This window comes from Pterocles gutturalis, unplaced genomic scaffold (assembly GCF_000699245.1).
Source record: "Pterocles gutturalis isolate BGI_N339 unplaced genomic scaffold, ASM69924v1 scaffold12650, whole genome shotgun sequence".
In the NCBI taxonomy this organism is placed as follows: Eukaryota; Metazoa; Chordata; class Aves; order Pterocliformes; family Pteroclidae; genus Pterocles; species Pterocles gutturalis.
This window is the reverse complement of record NW_010138405.1, coordinates 15,121-36,473: the sequence shown is the minus strand read 5'-3', so window position 1 is coordinate 36,473 and position 21,353 is coordinate 15,121. Positions and strand designations below refer to the sequence as shown.

The 21,353-nt window shown below is 41.3% G+C and overlaps 1 protein-coding gene across 1 annotated transcript in view; it reads left to right on the top strand.

The window, feature by feature from the left end:
* The window catches only part of LOC104468759 (tetratricopeptide repeat protein 7A-like), an 80,203-nt gene that overhangs the window by 45,951 nt on the left and 12,899 nt on the right, over window positions 1–21,353 (top strand). The window contains exon 5 of the mRNA XM_010082997.1: window positions 91–293. Within this exon, the coding sequence (XP_010081299.1) occupies window positions 91–293 (203 nt within the window). The remainder of the gene's footprint in view (window positions 1–90; window positions 294–21,353) is intronic.

Sequence of the window (21,353 nt, the reverse complement as noted above, 5' to 3'; positions counted from 1 at the left end):
TATGTAATTAATGTGAAGAAAGGTTTCTGACTTAGTTCTACTAATGGTAAGGTGGGTTTTGGTTTTTTGTTTTCTTTCTTTTTTTTTCAGCTGAACTCTTCATGGAACAACAGCATCTCAAAGAAGCAGGCTTTTGTATCCAGGAGGCAGCTGGTCTTTTCCCCACATCTCATGCTGTACTGTACATGCGTGGGAGGCTTGCAGAGATGAAAGGCAATTTGGAGGAGGCTAGGCAATTGTATGATGAAGCACTCACAGTGAATCCAGCTGGAGTGGAAATTATGCACAGCCTGGTGAGTTTGCAGGAGCTCAGCTCCATTATAGTATTTATGTTCCTAATAAGAGGGGAGAGGGCTCATGCTTGCTCTGGATGCTATTGTCTTCCTAATCCTGAGAGCAAGTGACTGTTCCAAAAATAAACTGGGTAGCTTGAACCTCTATTTTAAGACAGGATTGAATGTTTTTAACTAATTAGGACTTATGTCAAAAGCAAATAGTTTAATTGACAAAGTCTGATGTTTTTGGAAGTCGGTTCACTACTTTGTCTTTGCTGCTTTTCCTATTGTTATGTGTTTCAAATAAGCATTACACTGATGTTTGAAAGTTCTGAACTAAATAACTATAGAATATAGATATATATGGGGTTTGTAAACCTTGAGCTGGAGTCTTGTCTAATCAAATTAAGTTAAACCATGAGTTTACGATAAAATCAATCTGTTATTTTCCTAAGCTGCGGCTCAGCTCCAACCTTGTGCAGGGGCAGTGACTCCATAGTTGTGGGGTTTTCTTGATAACTCCTATCCAGCAAGTGTTTTTTCTGTTGCACCATCCCCAAAACAAACTTATTTACGGACACAGGGCCTAGAGTTTAATTAATAATGATGATAATAATCATCATCATCATCATACAGGGCACTTTGTGGAAGACCAAAACCCACTTCTCTTATGAAATCAGAACAGTTAATCATATTTCATCAATGACGTGTCTTGTTAACTGTAGCCCTTACTATGTCTCTCTGGGATTTCAGAAGTCTTTCTTGACTAATTTAATTTTTACAGGAATTCTGTATCCATGTGACTGTTTTTTGTCTTTGCTAGCAGATTTGTATTTCCTGGCATAAATTTGGTACTGATGAGGTTTGCAGACAACTCTAAAACTGAAGGGGTATCAGTGCACAAGAGGACAAATGTAAAGTGAATTTATAATTGAGAGAAAATAGTAGAACCTAGAGGCAAAGGATGAGATATCTGGTAATAATGAATGTTCAGTGCAAAGCCAGCAAATGAATAGCTACTGCATATGTTGGAAGAAGATTACAACACAGCCGTGCACATATCAGGCTTATATGGGACAATAATATTACTTTGTTGTGATCCAACCTTTACAAAATTGGTAAAAACCTGGCAAGACAGAATGACGTTCTTTGCTCAGTTAGTGTCATGATTTGAGACGAGTCACAGATATCAGAGCAGCCATCATTAGATGCCAACATGATTCTAATAGCTTTCATTTTTGTCTTATTTTATGGGCAGAACCACATACTGTGTCTTCCCATTTCAGTTGCTTGCAATTTTCTGAAACTGTAGTCATTTGGAATAAAAATTTCAGAGATGCACATCTGCTCTGGACCAGTTTCCTCTGGAAAATGTCACCCAACTTGGCTTAACTGTTTCTGAAAATGAGGCTAAAGATGAGAACTTAAAGGCTTCTGTGACATCTTTTCTGTGCTTCAGTGTCGCCAGGTTTTGTCAGGAATGGTGGTCTTTGTAACATATTAATGTGCTTTTTACCATTACTAAGAAAATCATTCCTAGGTTATCCAAGTGATAACCTTTTAAAAAAAATTATATGTGCTTAGTAGATAGGTATTTCTGAAACCTCTAAGGAGTTTGTGAATGCTCATTCACCTCAAACCCTAGTAAGCTCCATCATCTCTTAGTCATGGGATGGGAGTAAAATTTAGGAGAGGTGAAAAAGTGAGATGGGCAATTTGGGGGCAAAGACTCAGTCCATAAGCAAGTAGGGAAGAGGAAAGATAAACTCAATAACAAAGTGAGAGAAATAAGGATAGATAGAAAATAAGATACAATAAGATAGGTAACACTGGATAAAACTAGATAGATAAGAATGAGACTGGGTTAAGGAACCAGGCTGAGACATGTGGGTTGAGGGGTGGGCATGTTGGAAAGGATGAATTAAAGGGGTTGGTCTTGTGAGAGAGACAAAGGAGCTTGAACCTGTAAGAGTACTTCCACCCCACAGCCTTCAGTCTCCTTAAAATTATGAATCTTCCCATCCTGATGCCAGCAAATATCAGTGAAAATCACTTGTTTAAGCGTGTGCCTCATCTCCTTTAGGTTGGCCATGCTGGCGGCCTGTGGTTTATACCTGTTAGCTAAGATAGCAAAGGTCTGGTCTATCCCTGCTGGTATGAATCATGGCAGTAGTTATAGGATACCACATAATGGCATTCCTTTGTATGCTTTTCCAAAAGCTAGGAAATTGCACATAACAAGTTAGAAGCATCTGATGAGCACTATAGAAAAGCCTGTAAAGAAATTAATCATTCTGCCTCCAGAACAGAGATGGAATAATGTGCAGTAAACAAGGCTTTTAGGGCTATGCCTTAAACAAAAAGGGCAAAAATAAAATATTGAATGGCTGCTAGCTAAGTGATTTTTGTCCTGTGTACTGAATGAAACAGTCCCCATGGAGAATTTAAGACTGGGTTTATGCAATTGAGAATATAATGTAACAAGTGGTAAATTCTGCATCTCCTCCAGGCCATCAGAAGAAGGCTGGATGCTTTTCTGAAATGTATATATTAGCCAAGTACTAGCTGTACTGTTATTAAAAATACATGTTCTTGAGCACAGTATGTTCAGTCCCCCACCAGAAGGAAATAAATGTATGTCTACGATTATGCAGGAGGCCAAACTAGGTTATCAGCTAGGTCCAAGTGGCTTGAAGCTGTGCAAGACGCATACACAGGCAGCTGAAATTAAATTGATGCATGCTGTTTCAGTACTGATCTCCTCAAACATCGGAGTACATAGTTTTCCCACTGTAGTAATACTGTTGTGGATGTGTAATGAAAGAAGGTCTGGTTATGAGAATTAGTTTGGCCTGGTGCAATTGCCTTCCAACAGACCTAGTCCACTTTAAGGGAAAATTCTGCTGTAGACAGTGATGATTCTCCCTGGTGTATCAGCATCAATTAGCAAAGTAGTCACATGTCTTCCCCTGGGCTCTCAGAACTGGGTTGTCAAAGGTATATTTGGAAAATTCCAACCTGAAGCGCATTGCTGGCTTTAAATGAAGGGCACAGATCTAGTAATGAATGAGTCCATTGGGTGTCAATAACTTCACTCTTACACAGGGTAGAGTCACCACCATAACAAACACAAGCTCTTTCTCTGAGTAGATGCAAACAGCTGTGTTTTACTGTGGCTATAGGGTGTTTACAATAGCTGTCAAATCAGTGTGCTTTCTGTATCAAGCATGCTGCTGCATGGAAGAGCAGCACCATACAGCAGGACTGCAGTGCTGAGGGCATCTGAGGAGGTGGGTAGCATGCTCCAGTTCATCGTGGGGGCTGTTGGCAATTGGTGTCCAATACTGTGGTTAGCAAACCACAGGCACACTGAAAACACCACGCAGTTGTGCTGCTTCTTGCTAGCACTTGGAGTAAGTCCTGCCACAGGATCCTTAAGCCTGTATTAAGAGTCCACTAATGGCCTGTGCAAAGTAAACACTACTGGCAAATACCTAATCTGAGGAAGCACATTTGTTGAGGAGTTCTGTTTTCATTTGGAAAAAAACACATAGAATCAGTTTTTAGGGCTATTGGGAGTATATGTATGTACCAAAGTATTCCTGGTGAAGTTAGGAACTACTCCGAACAACTGTTTGCTGTCAGAAACAATTAGCTTGGCTCAGCCCTTAGAAACTGTATATACTATAAGACCATAGCTCTCTTCAGGAAATACAACTTGCTAAGGGTTTTTTTCCACATTTATCCTCATGCTGTCTCACATGTTTCTGTCTTCCCTCCCTGTTCTTTTCTTTTTCATCCCTTTCAAAGGCTTCTTCTGGGGCCTGCTTGCAAAGATCATAGAGCACTTCTCCCTCTCAGGGGGCTGATGGAGTTTCCACTGAGTAGGTATCTTCACTGGTCCAGAAACAAGAGCTTAGCCCATATCCCCTTGTCTTACACTGTAATTAGTCAGCCATGCCAGATGCTGATCTCTGTCAGCACGTTTCTAAACCAATAACTCCGGCTTACTACTTCCAGTATGTACCAAATTTGGTTATATAACATCATGATATACACAGCTTTGGGACGGTGATAACAAAACTGACATGTGCCCAACCAAGTCAGAAAATATAACATAAACTGGGGCAGATGACACCTCCTTGCAAAGAAATACACAAATCCACCTACCTGTATGTCATGGGAGAAAAGACATTTAAATTTGCTAGTTTTCAGCCACAGCGCATTCAGCACCATTCTCCCTTTCGATTCAGAGGAGGAGAAAATCAACATCAGCATGCTGGATGTGAGTCTTAAAGCTCCATACGTAATATTGCAAGATAAACAAAAACACACTGAGATATTCAGGAGACTTGTGTCCAGCACACATCTCACATAGCGCTTTGTCGAGTTAGAGCAATTCTCAACAAGAAAAAAATACCGTCAAAACAAAAAAAAATTCACTTGACTCATACTTGAGTCCTGTTGATTGCAGCAGAAGATTGTAATGATTCCTCACTTTTCTTGAAGACTTGGGCAAGGATGACAAGGTTGTTATCAGAATGCCATGTAGCTGTGTGCACTGCCTCATCCCCATGCTCGGTAGTGAAACAAGGCAAAATATATGTTGGGCTTTGAGTTTTTGTGAAGGTTAAAATGGAAAGCAGACTTCATAATGTGTTTCTGTGTTCTGTTGTGACAACAGAAATAGGTGGAAAACATAATCTAGTGAAAAAGTATTTGATTTGTTCCATAATCAAGTCAAATAGAATACGTAGGTAACACCAAAAAATGTAAGATTGGCAGCCACACCAAGGGCTTTACAGTCATATAGTACCCTCCAACTGAAGTTAGAAAAACAAGAGTTTGTCACCTAAGCTGGGCCAACAAATTGACTGCAGGGTGTTTTGTGACCCTTGTTTTCTGAGATTAGTGAAGATTTTGGCCTTTCCCCAGGAAGGCATGGTTGGTTTTTTGGAGAAGGTCCTATAGTAAATACAGTTGGGAAGGTATCAGCCATATAGCGGAATCATGGAATGGTTGAGGTTCGAAGGGATCTTAGGAGATCATGTGGTCCAGCCCCCTGCTTAAGCAGGTTCAGCTAGAGCAGCGTGCCCGGGACCATGTCCACCTGGGGTTTGAATATCTCCAAGGATGGAGACTCTGCAACCTCTCTGGGCAACCTGTTGCAGTGTTTGATCGTCTTTACAATAAACAAATCTTTTTCTTCTGTTTAAATGGAATTTCTTGTATTTCACTTTGTGCCCATCCAGTCACCAGATACCACTGAGAAGAGTCTGGCTCCATCTTCTTTACACCTTACCATCAGATGTTTAACCATATTGATCGAGATTCTTCTTCTACTGGCTGAACAGTTGCAGCTCTCTTGGCTTGTCCTTATATGCCAGATGCTCTGGTCCCTTAATAATCTCAGTGGCTCTTTGCTGGACTCTCCAGTGCGTCCATGTCCTCCTTGTACTGAGGAGCCAAGAACTGGACACAGTACTCGAGATGTGGCCTCACCAGTGCAGCGTAGAGGAGAAGGATCACCTCCCTCAACCTGCTGGCAACAGTCATCCTAATGCAGCCAAGGATACTATTAGCTGTCTTTGCTGCAGGGGAACGTTGCTGGCTCATGGCCAGCTTGTTGTCCACCAGGTCCTTTTTTGCAAAGCTGCCTTCCATCCAGTCATCCCTTCAGAGTGAATCTGAAGTTAATACCAGGAGTTTTTTCTGCAAGTAGAAACCAAGCATAACATTGGCATGACTGTACTGGGTCAGACCAGCGGTTCAAACTGGTCCTTCTCTCCAGCAGCAGCATAGTGCCTAGAAAAGAATGAGAGCAGGGCAGGCATATATGGTACTTCTAAGGTTACAATTTAGCTCAGGGACAACCTGAAGTAGATGTAGATTCTACTTGCTTAGTAATTCACAGTGGATTTGTCGTTCATGAACTTATCTTGTCCTGAGCTTGTGCTAGCTTTCAGCGTTCACAGTACCCTTCAGCAAAGAGGCCCACAAGTCCGCTTTGTGCTGTACAAAGAACTGCCAATGTCTTTATGATCTTGATGCAGCTCTTCCTAGCCCCACTGATGCACCTTGTTCTTGTTTTGGAAGATATAGCACACCACTGATTCTTATTCATCCACCTCCCATTACCAATTTTATAGATATCTATCACCGAGTCAGTCCCATTGCTTTCATTATTGCTGTTGCAACTCTCTGAACTTCTTACAGTTCTTTTTAAGATTAGAAGGCTAGAGGAAATAATGCACTTACACAAAATTAGCTTAGCTTCAAAGGCAGTGTTGTAGACTCTGTGTTTAAAAAAAACTTCACTGTCCCATGGTCTTCTATTCATATATTTTTTAGCTATATACGTTTTTGTACAAATACAGTGTTCTATTTAAAATGTTTTTTATTAATCTGATCTCATTATCACAGCTCTGTTTCCATCTCCTTGTGCCTGTAGGGGATAGATTTATTTTCTGAACAGTCAGCATCTCCAATGAATGGATTGTGATGTATAATAGTGGTGAGCAGTGTAACAGTGTTGTCTTGGATCCTTGCAGAGATGTCAGTGTCCCAGTCTGTGAATACAACACAGACAGCAAGCATGCAGTTCTAGTGTATATTCTTCACTCTCCTTGCCAGGGACGTCCTTTTAGCTGGTGGAACACAAATTTCTCTCTGCTGGTAATGCTAGAATCTGAAGAGCTTGATTGAGAACAGGTTTTTGTATAGATTATGTTCCTTTTGCCTAAGACAAGTACATTGCATTTGATCAGATTTGAGTGTTTAAAAACCATATGATGCTTTGTTTAAATCTGCTGCTGCTCTTAATTGTTCAGTTGGATGCAAGGGCTGAAGAAAAAGAGAGAGCCTTTACAAAGAGTCTTGGACTGTTTAATTTGGCCTTCATTGTGTACTTAGGATGCAATTTCATGTTCATTTTAGTAGAAGAGTCAACCTATTGTCTCCAGACTCGCATTTGGTAGCATCAGGATAATTTGAAGACTACAGTTTCCACTGATTAGAACATGGAAATGAATTATTTCTGTTCATTTATTTTATTTTACCTCACAGTATGGTGCATGCATCCTTGTTTTCAAAGGCATCCATTCACATAATAAAAACATGGCTTGATTGCTTAATATTTTCAAGGATGACATGCATTACTTCCTTGGGGATTTGTTTCATGCTGCCATGAAGTAATCATATAAATCATGGAGCAGATTCTCAGCATGGGTAAATTGTCGTAGCTCCATCTTACCATGGTCTGTATGTCTTGTAAGGTAGCTAGGACCCTAATTAAAAGCATTTTTACATTGAGAGCTGAAGTTAGAATGCTTTCTGTGCTTAAATGTAGGAACAAAAGAGCATAATTTTCACAATAATAGAGTTATTTATCATTTAAGGAGCTGCTTTATATCTGTAGTTTATCTAATTTGTTTGCTGTTTTGTAGATAAGTATGCTGTGGTCTGTTTCCATTTCCTAGTGACATTTCTTGCACAGATTTTTATATTTGTGTCCAGAGAATTGAACATTCAAATGCATCCCTAGTAGTTAGGAAAACTGTGCATTTGTCCTAAGTGTAATTAGGTGAATAATTCTATCTAGAGACACAATGAGCAACTTGTTTTCATCTGTTCTGGAGATGTTTCTTCCTACCTACATTTGAGGCTTACCTTGCTCTTGTATTGGCAAAGGGGGTAAGCAGAGTTAGGGACTAGGGAATTTTGATTAAGTGGACAGTTTTACTTTTGTAAATACTGAGAGTATTTTTCATACTTATACAAATACCTAAAGGGAATCTTTGAGAAATTGCTGTCATAAGAACTTTAATTTCATTAGATAATGATAATGACAGCAAAATTAATTTCTAGCTGTTCTTTGACATACTCAACAATTGAAGCTTTACTAGTAATGCTTTTTAAAGTTTTTTTTCTTCATATATGCATTGAGTTCATTACTTTAAATATTTGTTGGTGTTATCACATGTTTATACTTATTATCCAGAATTTCTGTATGTAAAACCTGCTTCAAGAGGGTTATTTTAAGGTTTTGATGTACATATATAGTTTTTAATTACATTCTGTCTGTGTGATCCTAGGTTGATATGGCTTCTGAGTTATGATATAGTAAAATGCATAGAAACTAGAAAAATAAAAACCAACATCACAGTTTACTTAAGATATTACGTATGACATGTCCTCCAAACCTGAAAAGCCACAAGTCATGTTATTAGCACTGTTTGCGGGGAATGCTGATGCAGAGGCAATCTCTTGGCATTCTAGAAAGAGCCAGATAGAGCACCCAAAGCAAATGTATGCGAACGTGTGAGCTCCTCGTTTCTCTTCCCAAACTAAGCACCGTTTCATGGTATTTATCAAAACACTTCAGGCTAGAGCTTTCCTGCTGCTGTGCAACAGGGTGGGTCCTTCCTCTTCCAGAGACCGAAGAACCGCAACTCAGTCATTTTCCATTGAAGGCAATTTGGTGAAGAGGGCTGGAGAGGAGGTGGAGCCCTGGCTCTCACCATCCCTGCCACGGCCAGCTCTGCTGCACTTTCAGCTCTGATTGTGGCACACTTTACTCTAAACCTCTGTAAAACAGGGATGAAGCTACTAATCTACTTCATCTGGGGTTTGTGGAGCTTAATTAGTATCTGTGCATACTTTCAGATGACAGATGCTCTGTAAGCGCAAAATCTTATTTATTCTAGTTATATGTCTTGATTCCTGTGGTACTTTATTCATTTGGGCTTTTGGACCACAAATTATTTTGGGCAAAGAACTGCGACTGTTCAGCACAAATGATGTGCTTTACAGCTCTGTGTGCCCTTATGTCTCTAAATGTAAGCAGAGATGAAAATACTGCAGTGGTAGTGGGATTTAGGAGGCAGACCTGTGAACTATTTCTTCCTCTTGCAAGGATTTGTTTTCATTAGAGGAGTCTGCCTTGCCTGTGTGGTGTGCCTTGCCCTCCATTGTATTGATAAATTGTTACAGTGGTGCTGTGAAGGACGGAGTAAACAGAAGCAAATGTGAATCTGAGGACTTTGTAGTACAGCCCTTTTCTCTTCCTGGGGATAAGATATGACAACACCTGCAAAAAATAGCTTTTTGCAGGGAGGGAGGGAAGGTGCTTCCTTTCTCTGACAGTGAATGTATCCTTCTGCTCTGTAAATTCAGTGCAAGTGGAACATCCTTGTACCAGTACAGTTCTGCAGTTTCCCCTGGTGAGAAGGGGTTTGGATTTTTTAGAGAGAGATGGCAGACCTAAAGGCAGAAAAAGCATTTGAGTAGAGTCATTACAAGCCTTTCCAAAAATGAAGCATCCTTGAACAAAATGCCTTTTTTTTTTTTTCTAAGCAATAGTGACAATCAACAGGAGATTCTAGCAACCCAAAGGAAGACCAGTGACGTCTTCTGTGATACAGCTTGGAGAGCTACAGACTCTGGGTCTCTCTTAGGTCTACCTAATATGGAGTGTACAAGAAAACACTAGAAGGGTGAATTTCCTAAGTCCTAGTCTCCAACAGGATATTTTTGGACTACTCTGATAGTACAAAGCATTTAAACAGTTTTTCCTCGATGTGAGGAAATCCTTAATGCTGCTAACAGTCTTTCCTACAATTTTTTTTTCTGTTCAATGCACTGCATTTCTCCAGTACATTTGGTGAACAGGCAAATGCTGATATATAGGTGTATAAGAGAGAAGGGGAGGGGAAGGAATTAGAAGGGACATAGAAGCAACAGCAAAAAGCACAGACTGCTGCTTACTTTAAAATACCAAGGTAAAGCATTGACCACTCAGAGACAGTTAAAAGCATTTTTTTTTCTCTTCCATTCCTTTTTCATCCCATTCTGCCTTGCAGATTTCTGCAGGAGGTGAGCCCAACCTTGATTTGCCCAGAAGGCTCTTGCAATGCTGTTTATTTGCTATTTTATCCAAGAAAGGTAAAAGTCACTACAAAGAATATGAAAGTGCACTTAGGTCAATGCTTGTTCCAGTGGTGTTGAAGGAGTGTCTGAAAACAACAGAAGGAACAATTTGGGTCCAAGAAATTGGGAGGAACTTCTCAGCTCTTTGGAAAATTCAACTCCTGAGGCAGGAACTTAATACACATTTCCTGTTTGTTCTTTGTGACATCTGAACTTGTGCATTTTTTCTGTGTTGAAAACACTCCTCTTGCTCCTTTCCTCTCATCCTTCCCCATGCTTCTTTAAAGGTCAAGTCTATCTGAGCTGCTGTTTTAATATTGCTAATGTCACTTTTGCCTCTTTTTTTGCAAAAGCACTCAAGAGAGAGGAGCCCCGTCTGGAAAAAGAGCAGGGAGAAAAATCCAAACCCCATATGATGGTCAGAGATGGTCAAGAGAGAGCTTGATTTGTCAGGGTAGCAAAGCAAAGACTGGGAAAGGACGCATTTGCTCTCTGCAGGTACATGTGGAAACACATAGTGAATGCTGTGGGGAGAGAAAAGCTGAATCAACTAAAGGATGCAGCTTTATCTGCTACAAATTGGCACTGGAGACTGAAGAGCTCCCAGCCACCAGTGCAGAGAAGTTCTGGAGCAGCCTTCTAGGACAAGATATGGGAGGAACAATCTGACACATCTTATGCTGGAGCTGGATCTATTTATGAGGAAGGGAAGGGGGTCCCTGTGAGTAGGACTTGACCCAAAACAGAGCTTGCCCATTCTGGCATGCAGGCTGTGCTGCCCCGATCACCAGTGACTGAAGTCATACGGTCCTCACATGTGACCTGAAACACGGAGCGTCCAGATAAAAATGTCTTGCAGGCCCACCTGTCTTGCCTTCCTATTTCCTCTTTCTGTTGGAGAACTTCTATTCCCAGAAGCATTTTGTAATTATTTTGAGTTTTATGATTTTTTTTAAATTATATGTGGAGATTGAATGTTAGTGGGGCTTCCCTGGAACACAGCCGTGACCTCCATTTTTTATATATATTTTTAATGAGTTGTCAAGTGGTTTGTGTGTATCATGGAGTGGAATGATGGATGTAGCTGGACCCAAGAGAGTTGCATTGAAATTCTCTCAAAAATAAGCAGCATTGAGGCAGCTCAGCTGTATTGACAATAACGTCAAGTTAGGTTTAATAGCGTAGTTCCTTATTGAATGAATCCACCCTGTAGGAAACAGTATGACCTTCCTGTGTGTGCACAAGAAAAAAAATCAATGTGAATCCCTTGGGAGGAAAAATATAAGATTAACGGAACAGTCGAGTGAGTCTAATGAGAATCAGATGGCAAGAATGTTAATTTGGAAAGAGATACTCATATAAACTGTCTGAAGGTATAATGAGGTAGTTTTCATATATCACCAAATGCCATGTATTCTCCTTAGATACATACCTGCAAGATGTAATTTAATAGATTCGCAACTCCTTTGTATGGCGTCCTGATAGAACAACAGAGGATCTTCAAGCTAATCACCTTTCATTGAGGAGATCTGTGACCAGCATAGTTAACTGAGCCTTTCCTCCATGAAGTTGCAGCATACCAACTGGGAGCTGCTTAATCAGAAACAGGCTTGAGCACCTCTGTCTTGTAGTTGCTCTCCGGAGTTGTCCAGTTCACTGGCACTGTCAAATATGATGTTTGCCTAAACCGGTCCTCATTACTAGTGTTTTTGGAAGTTGGGTGAGCAGTAATTCTGCTGTTGTGCTTTATTTAATAGCCATCAGCTTTGTAAGAAATAAACAAAACAATGGGCTTTTATTTCTGAGAGTCTGAGGTGGCAATTCAATTTTAAGTGCTTTTAAGTTGTAGGTGAAAATCTGCATTTCCTAGTTTTCAGTATTTAGCTTAGGTAGATGCATTGGTCACTCTCTCCACCTATTTCCCAGAGGGAGCCCCTTTTTCAGGCTCCTGCTCTGTGTTGCCTTGTGGAAGAATCTACCTCTGTTCTTCCCCTGAAGATACAGGGAGACTGTGCAACTGAAGTGGGTGCCTAGGTTTGTGTAGACCACATACCGCTTTAAATTGGTCACATGAGGCAGTTGAGTATCTGGTGCATGGACTAAGGCAGGAAATGAGGTGAAATTACATTACCTTGTTCCAGAGAAATTACTGCATTGATGTTTTTGTATTTAGCCCAGTTCTCTCATTACTTGTGTTCACCTGTTCAGCATTTGTTTTAATATAAAGACTAGGCTCATAAATATATCAGGTTTATGGTTGCTTACTTACCAGGCTGTATCTGCTTTCCAAGATTGTCACCAGCAAGAGACTGCAAATAAAAATCAACTGGAACATACATGGCAGCATCTCAGTAGTGCCAAGCTGTGCAGTGGAGATTATTTGTTTATGCTTTTATTTGCCAGCATTGACTAAACAAAGATAAGAATGTAAATGCTGTAGCAGAGCTTCCCAAACAGGATTACGGGGGTGATAGACGCTAGCATTTAGGATTACAAAATAGATGCCAATGTGGGAGAGACATCACTGCCTGCTTCTCCTCTTACATCCTAAGAGCAGAGCAGTAAAAGAACAGGCAGGTCTGTGAAGGTCTCTGTGAGGTTTGCTGCTTTGTTAAGGAACATTAATCTTTTAGGGTTTGATTCATTAGGTTTGTACTGTGTGAGCTTTGCTTTGATTCCCCCAAAATCCAAATTGTGGTTAATGTGACTCTGAAGGAGGGCCTTACTTTGTGACCCTCAGTAAGTTTAACAATAAACCAGGCAAGCTCAATATAAGCTCTGAATTGAGTGGGGAACAGGCCTCCAAGTCAGCTAATTTTGCATGTCAATATTCATGGTACAAGGCTAATTGAGATACACAGAAGTTGCTGTGTGCCTTTTTAATTGCATTTAGACAAGATGTACAGTATTTGAGTCAGCTTGGCAGTGTTCCAGCTGATGAGAGTGTTGATGATACCTGATACCAGTGATGATATATTGAGTGTGCTTAATGTCTTAGCACACATGTCATGAGGCATGTTAGAATCATAGAAGAATTTAGGTGAGAAAGGACCTCTCCTCTGGAGGTTATCTGGTCCCACCTCCTGCTCACAGCAGGGCCAACTTCAAATATAGAGCAGGTTGCTCAGGGCTGTGTCTAGCTGAGCATTGAGTATCTAGTAGGTTGGATATTCCATCACCACTTTGGGCCCGTGTTGTGATGCTACAACACTCCTTGTGAAGAATTTTTTGCTAATAGCTAATCAACCAGAATTTCCCTTGCTGCACCTTAATCTGTTGCAACTGCACACCTCTGAGAAAAGTTTAGTCCCATCTTTTTTTCCACTCACCTGTTAGGTAGCTGAAGGTGGCAATCGGATACCTCCTTAGCCTGGAGAGGGAAAGGCTGAATAAATGTTCTTCTCTCAGAATCTTCATAATATCATGGACACCCAGCCATCTCAGTGGCTCTCCACCCGCCCTTCTCCAGTTTGTCATCATCTTTCTGGTACTGGGGAACCCAAAACTGGTGACAGCACTCCAGGTCCTGTCTTACAAATGACAAATAGAAGGGAATAATTACTTCAGTCTGCTGTGGTGGATTACCTAATGCAGCGCAGCACACCATTAGCCTTCAGCCCTGCTGACTCCCGCTCAGTTATTGTCCACCAGCATCCCTTAAGTCCTTTTCTGCAGTTGGTGTCCAGCCTGTACAGCTGCATGGGGTTGTTCCATCCCAGGTGCAAGATGTCACTTCAGCAAATATGATTACTCTTAAAGCTCCAGCGAGACTGGAGCACTGAAGTGACAAGCAAGATCTGAGTCATTAAGGGCCAGAAGTGAATCACACATAATGATCACTTACAGCAAGTAAGACTTTTACACTCAGAATAAGTAAAAGATTAAGTTTGGTCAGTGCTTGAATAAAATATAGAGCTGCCATCTCTGAGTTATGCTGAGATTTTGGTGTCAACTCTGAATTTTTCAGTAATCCGCAGTGCCCTTTGTACAGAAAGCCGCACAGTGTTCAGTATGCTTTCTGCATTGTAGAAAGTAAGGAATGGCGTTGCCCAAGGCAACATGAACAAAAGCAGAGAAATGTGATAAAGTTAGGCCTGTTGGGAAAACACTAGGCATTGGAAAGCTGTTGGAGTAAGACCCCTGTGGTAGGAGGGACCCTGGTGTGACCTCGTGATTTTGTGCTTTCAGTGTGTGTGTGTAAACAGGCAAGCTGCTGGAACAGTCCTGGCATCCTCTACGGTCTGCCACAGGGAAGTAAGTGCGTGTATGTGTGTACACACACGTTTGTGTACCTCAGCTACGAGAAATGTAGTGTCAGCTGGTTTAACAGGTTCATGTTTGGTTATGAAACCCTAGATGGAAGGAGCATCTCTGCATCCCTTGACTAATCTCTTCTAGTTGGGGTCTGGTGCTTTGGGAAGGGGACAGGTCCCTAATGCCATTTAGTAAGTGGACTGTGCCCCAGGGTAAAGCGGAGTGAGAAAATTAAGAGCTAGATTCTCAAGAGGACTTTCTTTGCAGAACTGGCCAGGCCAGGGCAGGAGAAGTCTAATTTGTTGAAAGAGTGAAGCCTTGTTTGTAAGCAGTTAGCGATCCTGAAGTGAGTAGAGTGGGAGGCTGAGCAAGGGCAATGCTGGATACCTGAAATGGAGGGCTGCTGGGAAACCAGTGCCCGTGCTTTGGGTCTCCTGTATCTGGGGCTGTTAACACTGAAAAGCTGTTACTCCATTTATTAGCACAGCAAATGCTATTGCTGTTCAGTGGTAAACTCATCCTTGTGGTTTCTGTCTCTCCTTATGTTACAAGCAACAGCTCCCCATTCTTCTCCACAACCTGTCAAGCCAATCTATGTATTGCAGACCTTCACACGTGCATTGAACATGACATGAACCAGCACTAAAGAGGCAGTATAAGGCTGAAATATAGCACTTGTTCAGCACATTTACGCATAATGCATACCAACCCAGACAAACCTAATTGGTAGTGAAGGATGAGCTATGAATTGCATTTAAAATAAATTTGCAAGCAGCTCTGAGATTGTGATTATTTTTTTAAACAAAGAGAAAGGCTTCATCCTTCTGTAAATACTCCCTGGGGCAGTGTTCCCCAAAGCAGCTAATGGTGAGCAAGTTTGTCATGTCTATGGGATTGTATGGTTTTTAATAAGAGCGCAGTATTGTCCCCTTGCATCTAAACAGAACCTCTAGAGCTTCTGAACTTCTAGTTACAGTAAATTTTGTGCCAGATTGGCAGGCAGTGATACTTTCTCTTTGAGGCTGTCACTTGCAGCTCAGCAGAGCACAGGAGGGACTAATACTGACACACAAAGCTAGGTCAAATTAAACAAATGCCACAGAAAAGCATTTGTAAAATCATATATGATCCCGTACTGCATTGTGAGGCTCAAAGCCTGACGTTGTAGGAGAGTGTGTAGACTTGTTAACATACAGCCAGACCCCACAGCTTTTAAATGTTTTCTGAACTGAGATACTGTGTGCATGAGGATAGTTCAGGACAGGCTTCTGCAGGCACAAGGAGACATAAGTTCTCCTCATGGCTTCAGTGATAGTAAGAGATTCTGCACATATATTTCATGCACATTAAGAGCAAACTTGCCTGCAGTACTTCGGCATCGGGTTCATGGACCATTTGATATCCTGTGTGCCTGAAAAGTATCTTGCCTTGAGAGCAAGAAAAGTAAATAAATGTGGAGAGAGACTGATAAAACTCACAAGCCCTGGAGATTTCCAGGCTTCAGGGGTAGAAACGCTCACTTCAGGGTTCCTTGCTGTTGTTCCTAGAATACCACAAACAGGTCAAATAGCAACCTTGAAAGCTCAGAACTGCTTTTCACTAATGATGAATGATTGTGCAAGTATTTGAGATAAGTGTTAATTTCACATTTCTGCAGCTTTAAATTACTTTTCTTTGAATATCATCATAGTCACGAGTGGTTAGAAGACTCTCAGCTCATAGATTTTGCATTCTCTGAGAAATTCTCTATTATATATTATTTGCTGGCTGACACAGCAAATCAGACAGACTGGAAGCATATACCATTTTTAACTAATCTCTTACTTTGAACAGTGAATGAAGAACAATCAAAGGAAATGGTTTAGAAGTAACCCATTGTTTGAAAGCAGCTTTCCCAAACCAGCAAATATAAAATAGCAGCATCAAAAATAGCAGCATCACAAAGTAAAAACATTTTATATGTGAGATCTTTGAGCCAAAAAGCAGCCTATTTTTTTATAAATTTATTTTTAGCTTGGTCAGCTGTACTAAGTGATTTTATCAATGTAGCTGGTCTCCAGAATAAGAATGCTCGCATAATGTAGTGTCAATGCAGGCAGCTATGACGAGTCATGATATATGCACATAGCACAAATCCTTTCAAATCAGATTCATTCAACTGAAATTCTGTAAGTGTATTAAGTCTTGATAATCTTGCACTATTCAATTTCATTCTCACAAGCTGGCATCAAACAGGGACAGAAGAGCAGCTTTGTTGGAAGTGCAGCCCTGCTATTTTTGCATACTTTGAACTAGACTCCTTGCAAACTTTTTCCATCTCAGTGGTCATAGACCCTGTCAGTTTGAGAAGAACCAGAGGGACTGCTTCTCTCCATCTCCTGTTAGAGAGCTCCCTTTAGAAGAGACTTCCCTTGCTCAGATGCTACAGAGCTGATGGTGAAAGGTTAAACCTTTCAAATTAAAAGGAATTAGGATGGCTTTTAATTATCTATGGCAGCATATCCCAGTACTTGGGGCAAGGAGGAAAAACTTATACTGTGCCCTTAACACTACTTAGGCTTGAGTTGTTAGATAGGATTTGTTGTTCTCAGGGAAGGGGTTTAGGGAAGCAGCTGTGTGGGTGTGGATGCCACCCCTTCCCCAGGTGGCTAGCACTGCTGCACCTAGCTTTGACAAGTCTAAGTAACCGTGCTTCAACATTACTGTTCCTCACTTACTGCACACAACACAAGAACCTGATGCTTCACAGCTCCTCCAGGATGTTGGGAAATCAGCCCTTCAAGAGGTAAACCAGGAAAGAGATAAAAGTAACTATCCTAAACGAAGCTGCTGTGCTTCCAGTAATCACCATCTGAAGGAGAAGAGGCAAATAAGGACTTGAAAGCAACTGGCTTTCGGTGATTTTGTACATCTTAAGTGCTGCTGCTAGTGCTCTTACACCACAGGTAACCAGCTAACAGCAGTTGTGGTCAGCAGCCCTGGCCTCACAACAGAGGACAGGGGATGGCCAAGGTTAACAAGGACAAAGTATTTGATAAGGAACACATCTAACCCCTTAAAGAGGGTGAGGGAGGGCCGTAGGAGGGTTTTTTTAGATATTCCTATCCAAAAACTTGAGGGTGGTTTCAATACCCAGCCAGCATATACAGACTTAAGAACAAACTCCAACTGCAGTAAAGCAGGTGGGCAGTGCATAGTAGGTATAAAGTTAATTTGAAAATAAAAGAGAGACTTTTAAAAAAATCTAATAAAACTGTGCAGCAGGTACTGTCTGAACATGACCCGCTTTGGCTTCCTTCCTATGCATTGCAACACACTGCATTGTGGGGCTGTTTATCAGCAACTGAGCAGGAGTTTGTATTCAACATTATCCCCATTATCCTCCACCAGCATCCCTAAATCAATACTTGCATTGTGTGTTTGGCATAAGCATCTTATGCTAGTTTTGGCTGGAGTTGTTTTGCCTTGCAACTGATCTTGTGAATGAGCCTTTAAAAACTGAGTCCTCAAGTATACCTTTGCAGAGTGTTTTTCAGCCTGAGGAAAGCTAGTGCCTAGGCAGGAGTGAAGAAAAAGAAAAAAGCCTATTTTCAGACTTTACCTAAGTGCAGCAGTGTCACATAGATTTCTGCTTAAGAAGCTCCTGCAGCTGTCCATCAGAGCTAGCCAACAGCAAAAGCTGGAAGCAGAACAGGCTGGGGGAGGGATTTCATTCTCATACTGGGCCACATCCTCTGAACGATAAAGCCAAATGGGTAAAAGCAAAAGACATGTTAACTGAAGCGAGCTGAACTGTTCCTTCATCAGTGCCTGAGGATCTCTTGGTTTATACTGCATTTAGTTCTGTCATTTTGGGCCCCAATGCTCCACCGATAATAGGAGAGTGACTTGCTCCACTCATGCCTTAGTCAAAAACACAGACCTTAACGTCACAAAAACCAATTTAGCTATTCTGAATTTTTGTTTAAACCAAGCCTAAATAAAGGTATTATTTAACTTGAAACTCCAGTTTAAAAAGTTATTATAATCCAGTGTTGCATGTGATAAGCTCTAGATCCTAGTTAAGCTGTACCCAAAAAACCACAAAATGGAGATGATGTTGAAAATTCTCAATCAGCCTCACCCCATTAAAGCTACTGAAGCTTTGCCAATGTGTCCTCAGTGGAGCTGTAGCCAAGGATTTAAGAGGTCCGTGTTTATTTAACATTGTCTCCAGACTACCTGAAACTAGAGGCCTAGGGTCTCCGCAGAGCCATTGGGTGTTGTTTTCATTTGTTTTCATCTGTGCATGAATTTCTTTGAAAATACCCAGCAGAGTAATAACAAGGGATTGTTTTTAATCTTTAGAGATGATAGCATGCTGTTATGCATCAAGGACACTCAAAAACAAATCATCAGATAAACTGTATCAGGAGATTTTTTTAATTTTTTTTTTTACCTCTGGGCTTTTCTGAAAATAAAATGCATTCTGCATGGAGCTTGCTGTTCATGAGACATCTAAAGGTTTGTTTTGTTATCCCAGAAGCATTAACACCACCGTGTTCAGACAATTCCCATGTGTGTGTATGTGAAAATGCAGCTGGATTCTGCCTGTGCTCAGCACCCTGAGGGAGGGTGGTCATTATCACTACTGGGACAGCTGGGACCTGGCCTTGAGCCAAGACCTTGCTTAATGCAATTTGAAGATTTCAGTGATACAGAGTGGATTTTACATCCCCTGTTCTGGGAGAGGGTAGCGGAAGCTGGGGTTTTATGCCCTACTGCATCCTGAATTTAAAGCTAGTCTGTGCATATTTTGTGTTACGCTGTACAGCACAGTGGACAAAAGAGCGCCTTCTGTCATCTAGGTTTCAAATCATATTAACAACTATCTGTGTAGCCATAAATCTATCATTTCTCTTGTTTGAGATCTCTTCAGCAGTATCCTTCCCTGTCTGAATGAATGAGGTTATAAAACACGGTAATTATAAATCTCATTGACTGCCTTGCATTCAAGGGCGTGTTCCCCCTGAGCACTGCAGTGAAGCATGTTACCCAGGAGACTGGCCTGTACAATCCAAAACAGAATTATTCTGACCCAGCAAACTTGTTGGGGGGGAGAACATTTAGGATGCTGACCTAGTGCCACAGCACAGTAAGTACATTTTTCTAATTTCACAGCAGGGCAACGCTGCAGTACAACAAGCCCAATACATTCAAGAATTCTTTTGAGGAATGACTTACATCTCACTGACAAGTGCTGGCTCCCTAAAGATGCAGAAAGGGAGCCTAGGACAGCAGTCACAAGCTAGAAGTCCTGCTGGCCGTCCACACAATTTCAGCAGCTTTCTCTGAAGGTCTGCCTATCTTAGACGTTTCTGGGCAAAGCCATAAATACCTCAGAAAATGTAACACAGTATCAATAAAACCTTTTCTTAAAACATTCAAGTCAGGCTGTGCTCATAGGGCTAAAAAGTGTTTAGTAAGTGACAGCTGGCTGTTCTGCCTTGCACTACTAACCATAGCGTGCTTCCTTTCCCCATTGATCTGATCATAGTCAGGATCTGTATGGGTACTTTCCTCAGTCCTGAGAGGTTTATTATCTGTATCAATCATGATGCCCTACAGTTGAGAAACTACACAAAGCCCTGTCAATCTCCCACAGCCTTGCAAAAGGGCTGTAAAACCTCATCAGTCTTATGCTCTGAGGGCAGGGGGAAAGAAAGCAGTTCCTAGAACAGTAGCAAACACAAAACACGGCTGTTGCCATCCATTTTCTCAATTACTGTCAGTGCACAAAAGGAACACAGTGCTATGTGGTAGCCTAGGCAGTTGCGTCCTCTTTGTGCTCAAGCAGAAGGAGATGAGGTGCAGAGCAATCACTCCCAGCAGGTGTTCAAACCAATTGATTGCTGAAAATGTAAATGTTTTACAAGTACATCATCTCCATCAGGGGCTGCTGCTGGAGCCTGTGTTTTGTTGAGGCTTTGACACAACAACAACTGAAGATGCCTCTCTCCCTCGCTCACTATCTCCAGTGCTCCCCAGACACATGAGCACTGGACTCATGTTGTACTGCTGCATGGTGGGTCTTTTCGACATTGCTGCTTCCCTGGGCATCTCAGAGATGGAGGCTGATGCAAATGATAGGGGCTGCACTGCACTGTGAATGTCCTCTTCACTCCACGTGGATTGAAAAGACTTCACACTGTGGGTAGTTTAATTTTTTTTTTGCTTAGGTGTATGGGCAGCTCTAAAATGTATCTTATGTATATGTTTCTGTGTGATTGCAGGAGTTACCCAGTTCATTATATTTATACAGTTGAGTTTTTTTTACTGGTTTGGTGAAAATCATGAGAGATTGATTTTACCCTCTCTCCTGAGTATTCCAGTATTTTTCCTCTGGAAGTTCTCAAGAAAACTCATTTTTCCCTCCTCCAAATACAGTATTCATTATTAAGACTACTGCCAAACTATGTAACTGGCAAAGTAACTGGTTCATTGTACAGACAGCTCTGATGCCATCTAAACAAGAGATACTCTACAGCAGTTTTCAGTCAATTCAAACCTGGTTTAGGTTACTAGTCATCAGAAGTCATCCCCTTACCTGTTGTTTCTGGAAAGGTTGCAACTATTGTTTCCACTCTCTTCAATTAAGTGACAGGCTGATGAGCCCATGCCTGCAAAGGAGGTATGCAGGTGCTTTAGGAAATCACATCTATGGTTTCTGTAGATGACAGGCTGTCGAGAGTCAATCCTTTAATAAAAAAAGAATTAGCGATTCCTCCCTACATGTGGTTTTAGACTGCTTTAACATCGTTCAGAGCTCACGTAGAGCCATGTACCTACCAAACTGACAGCTCCTATGGCACTTCTGGAGGAACAAGGACTTCTCTGAATGGTGAAGTGCAACTAGAT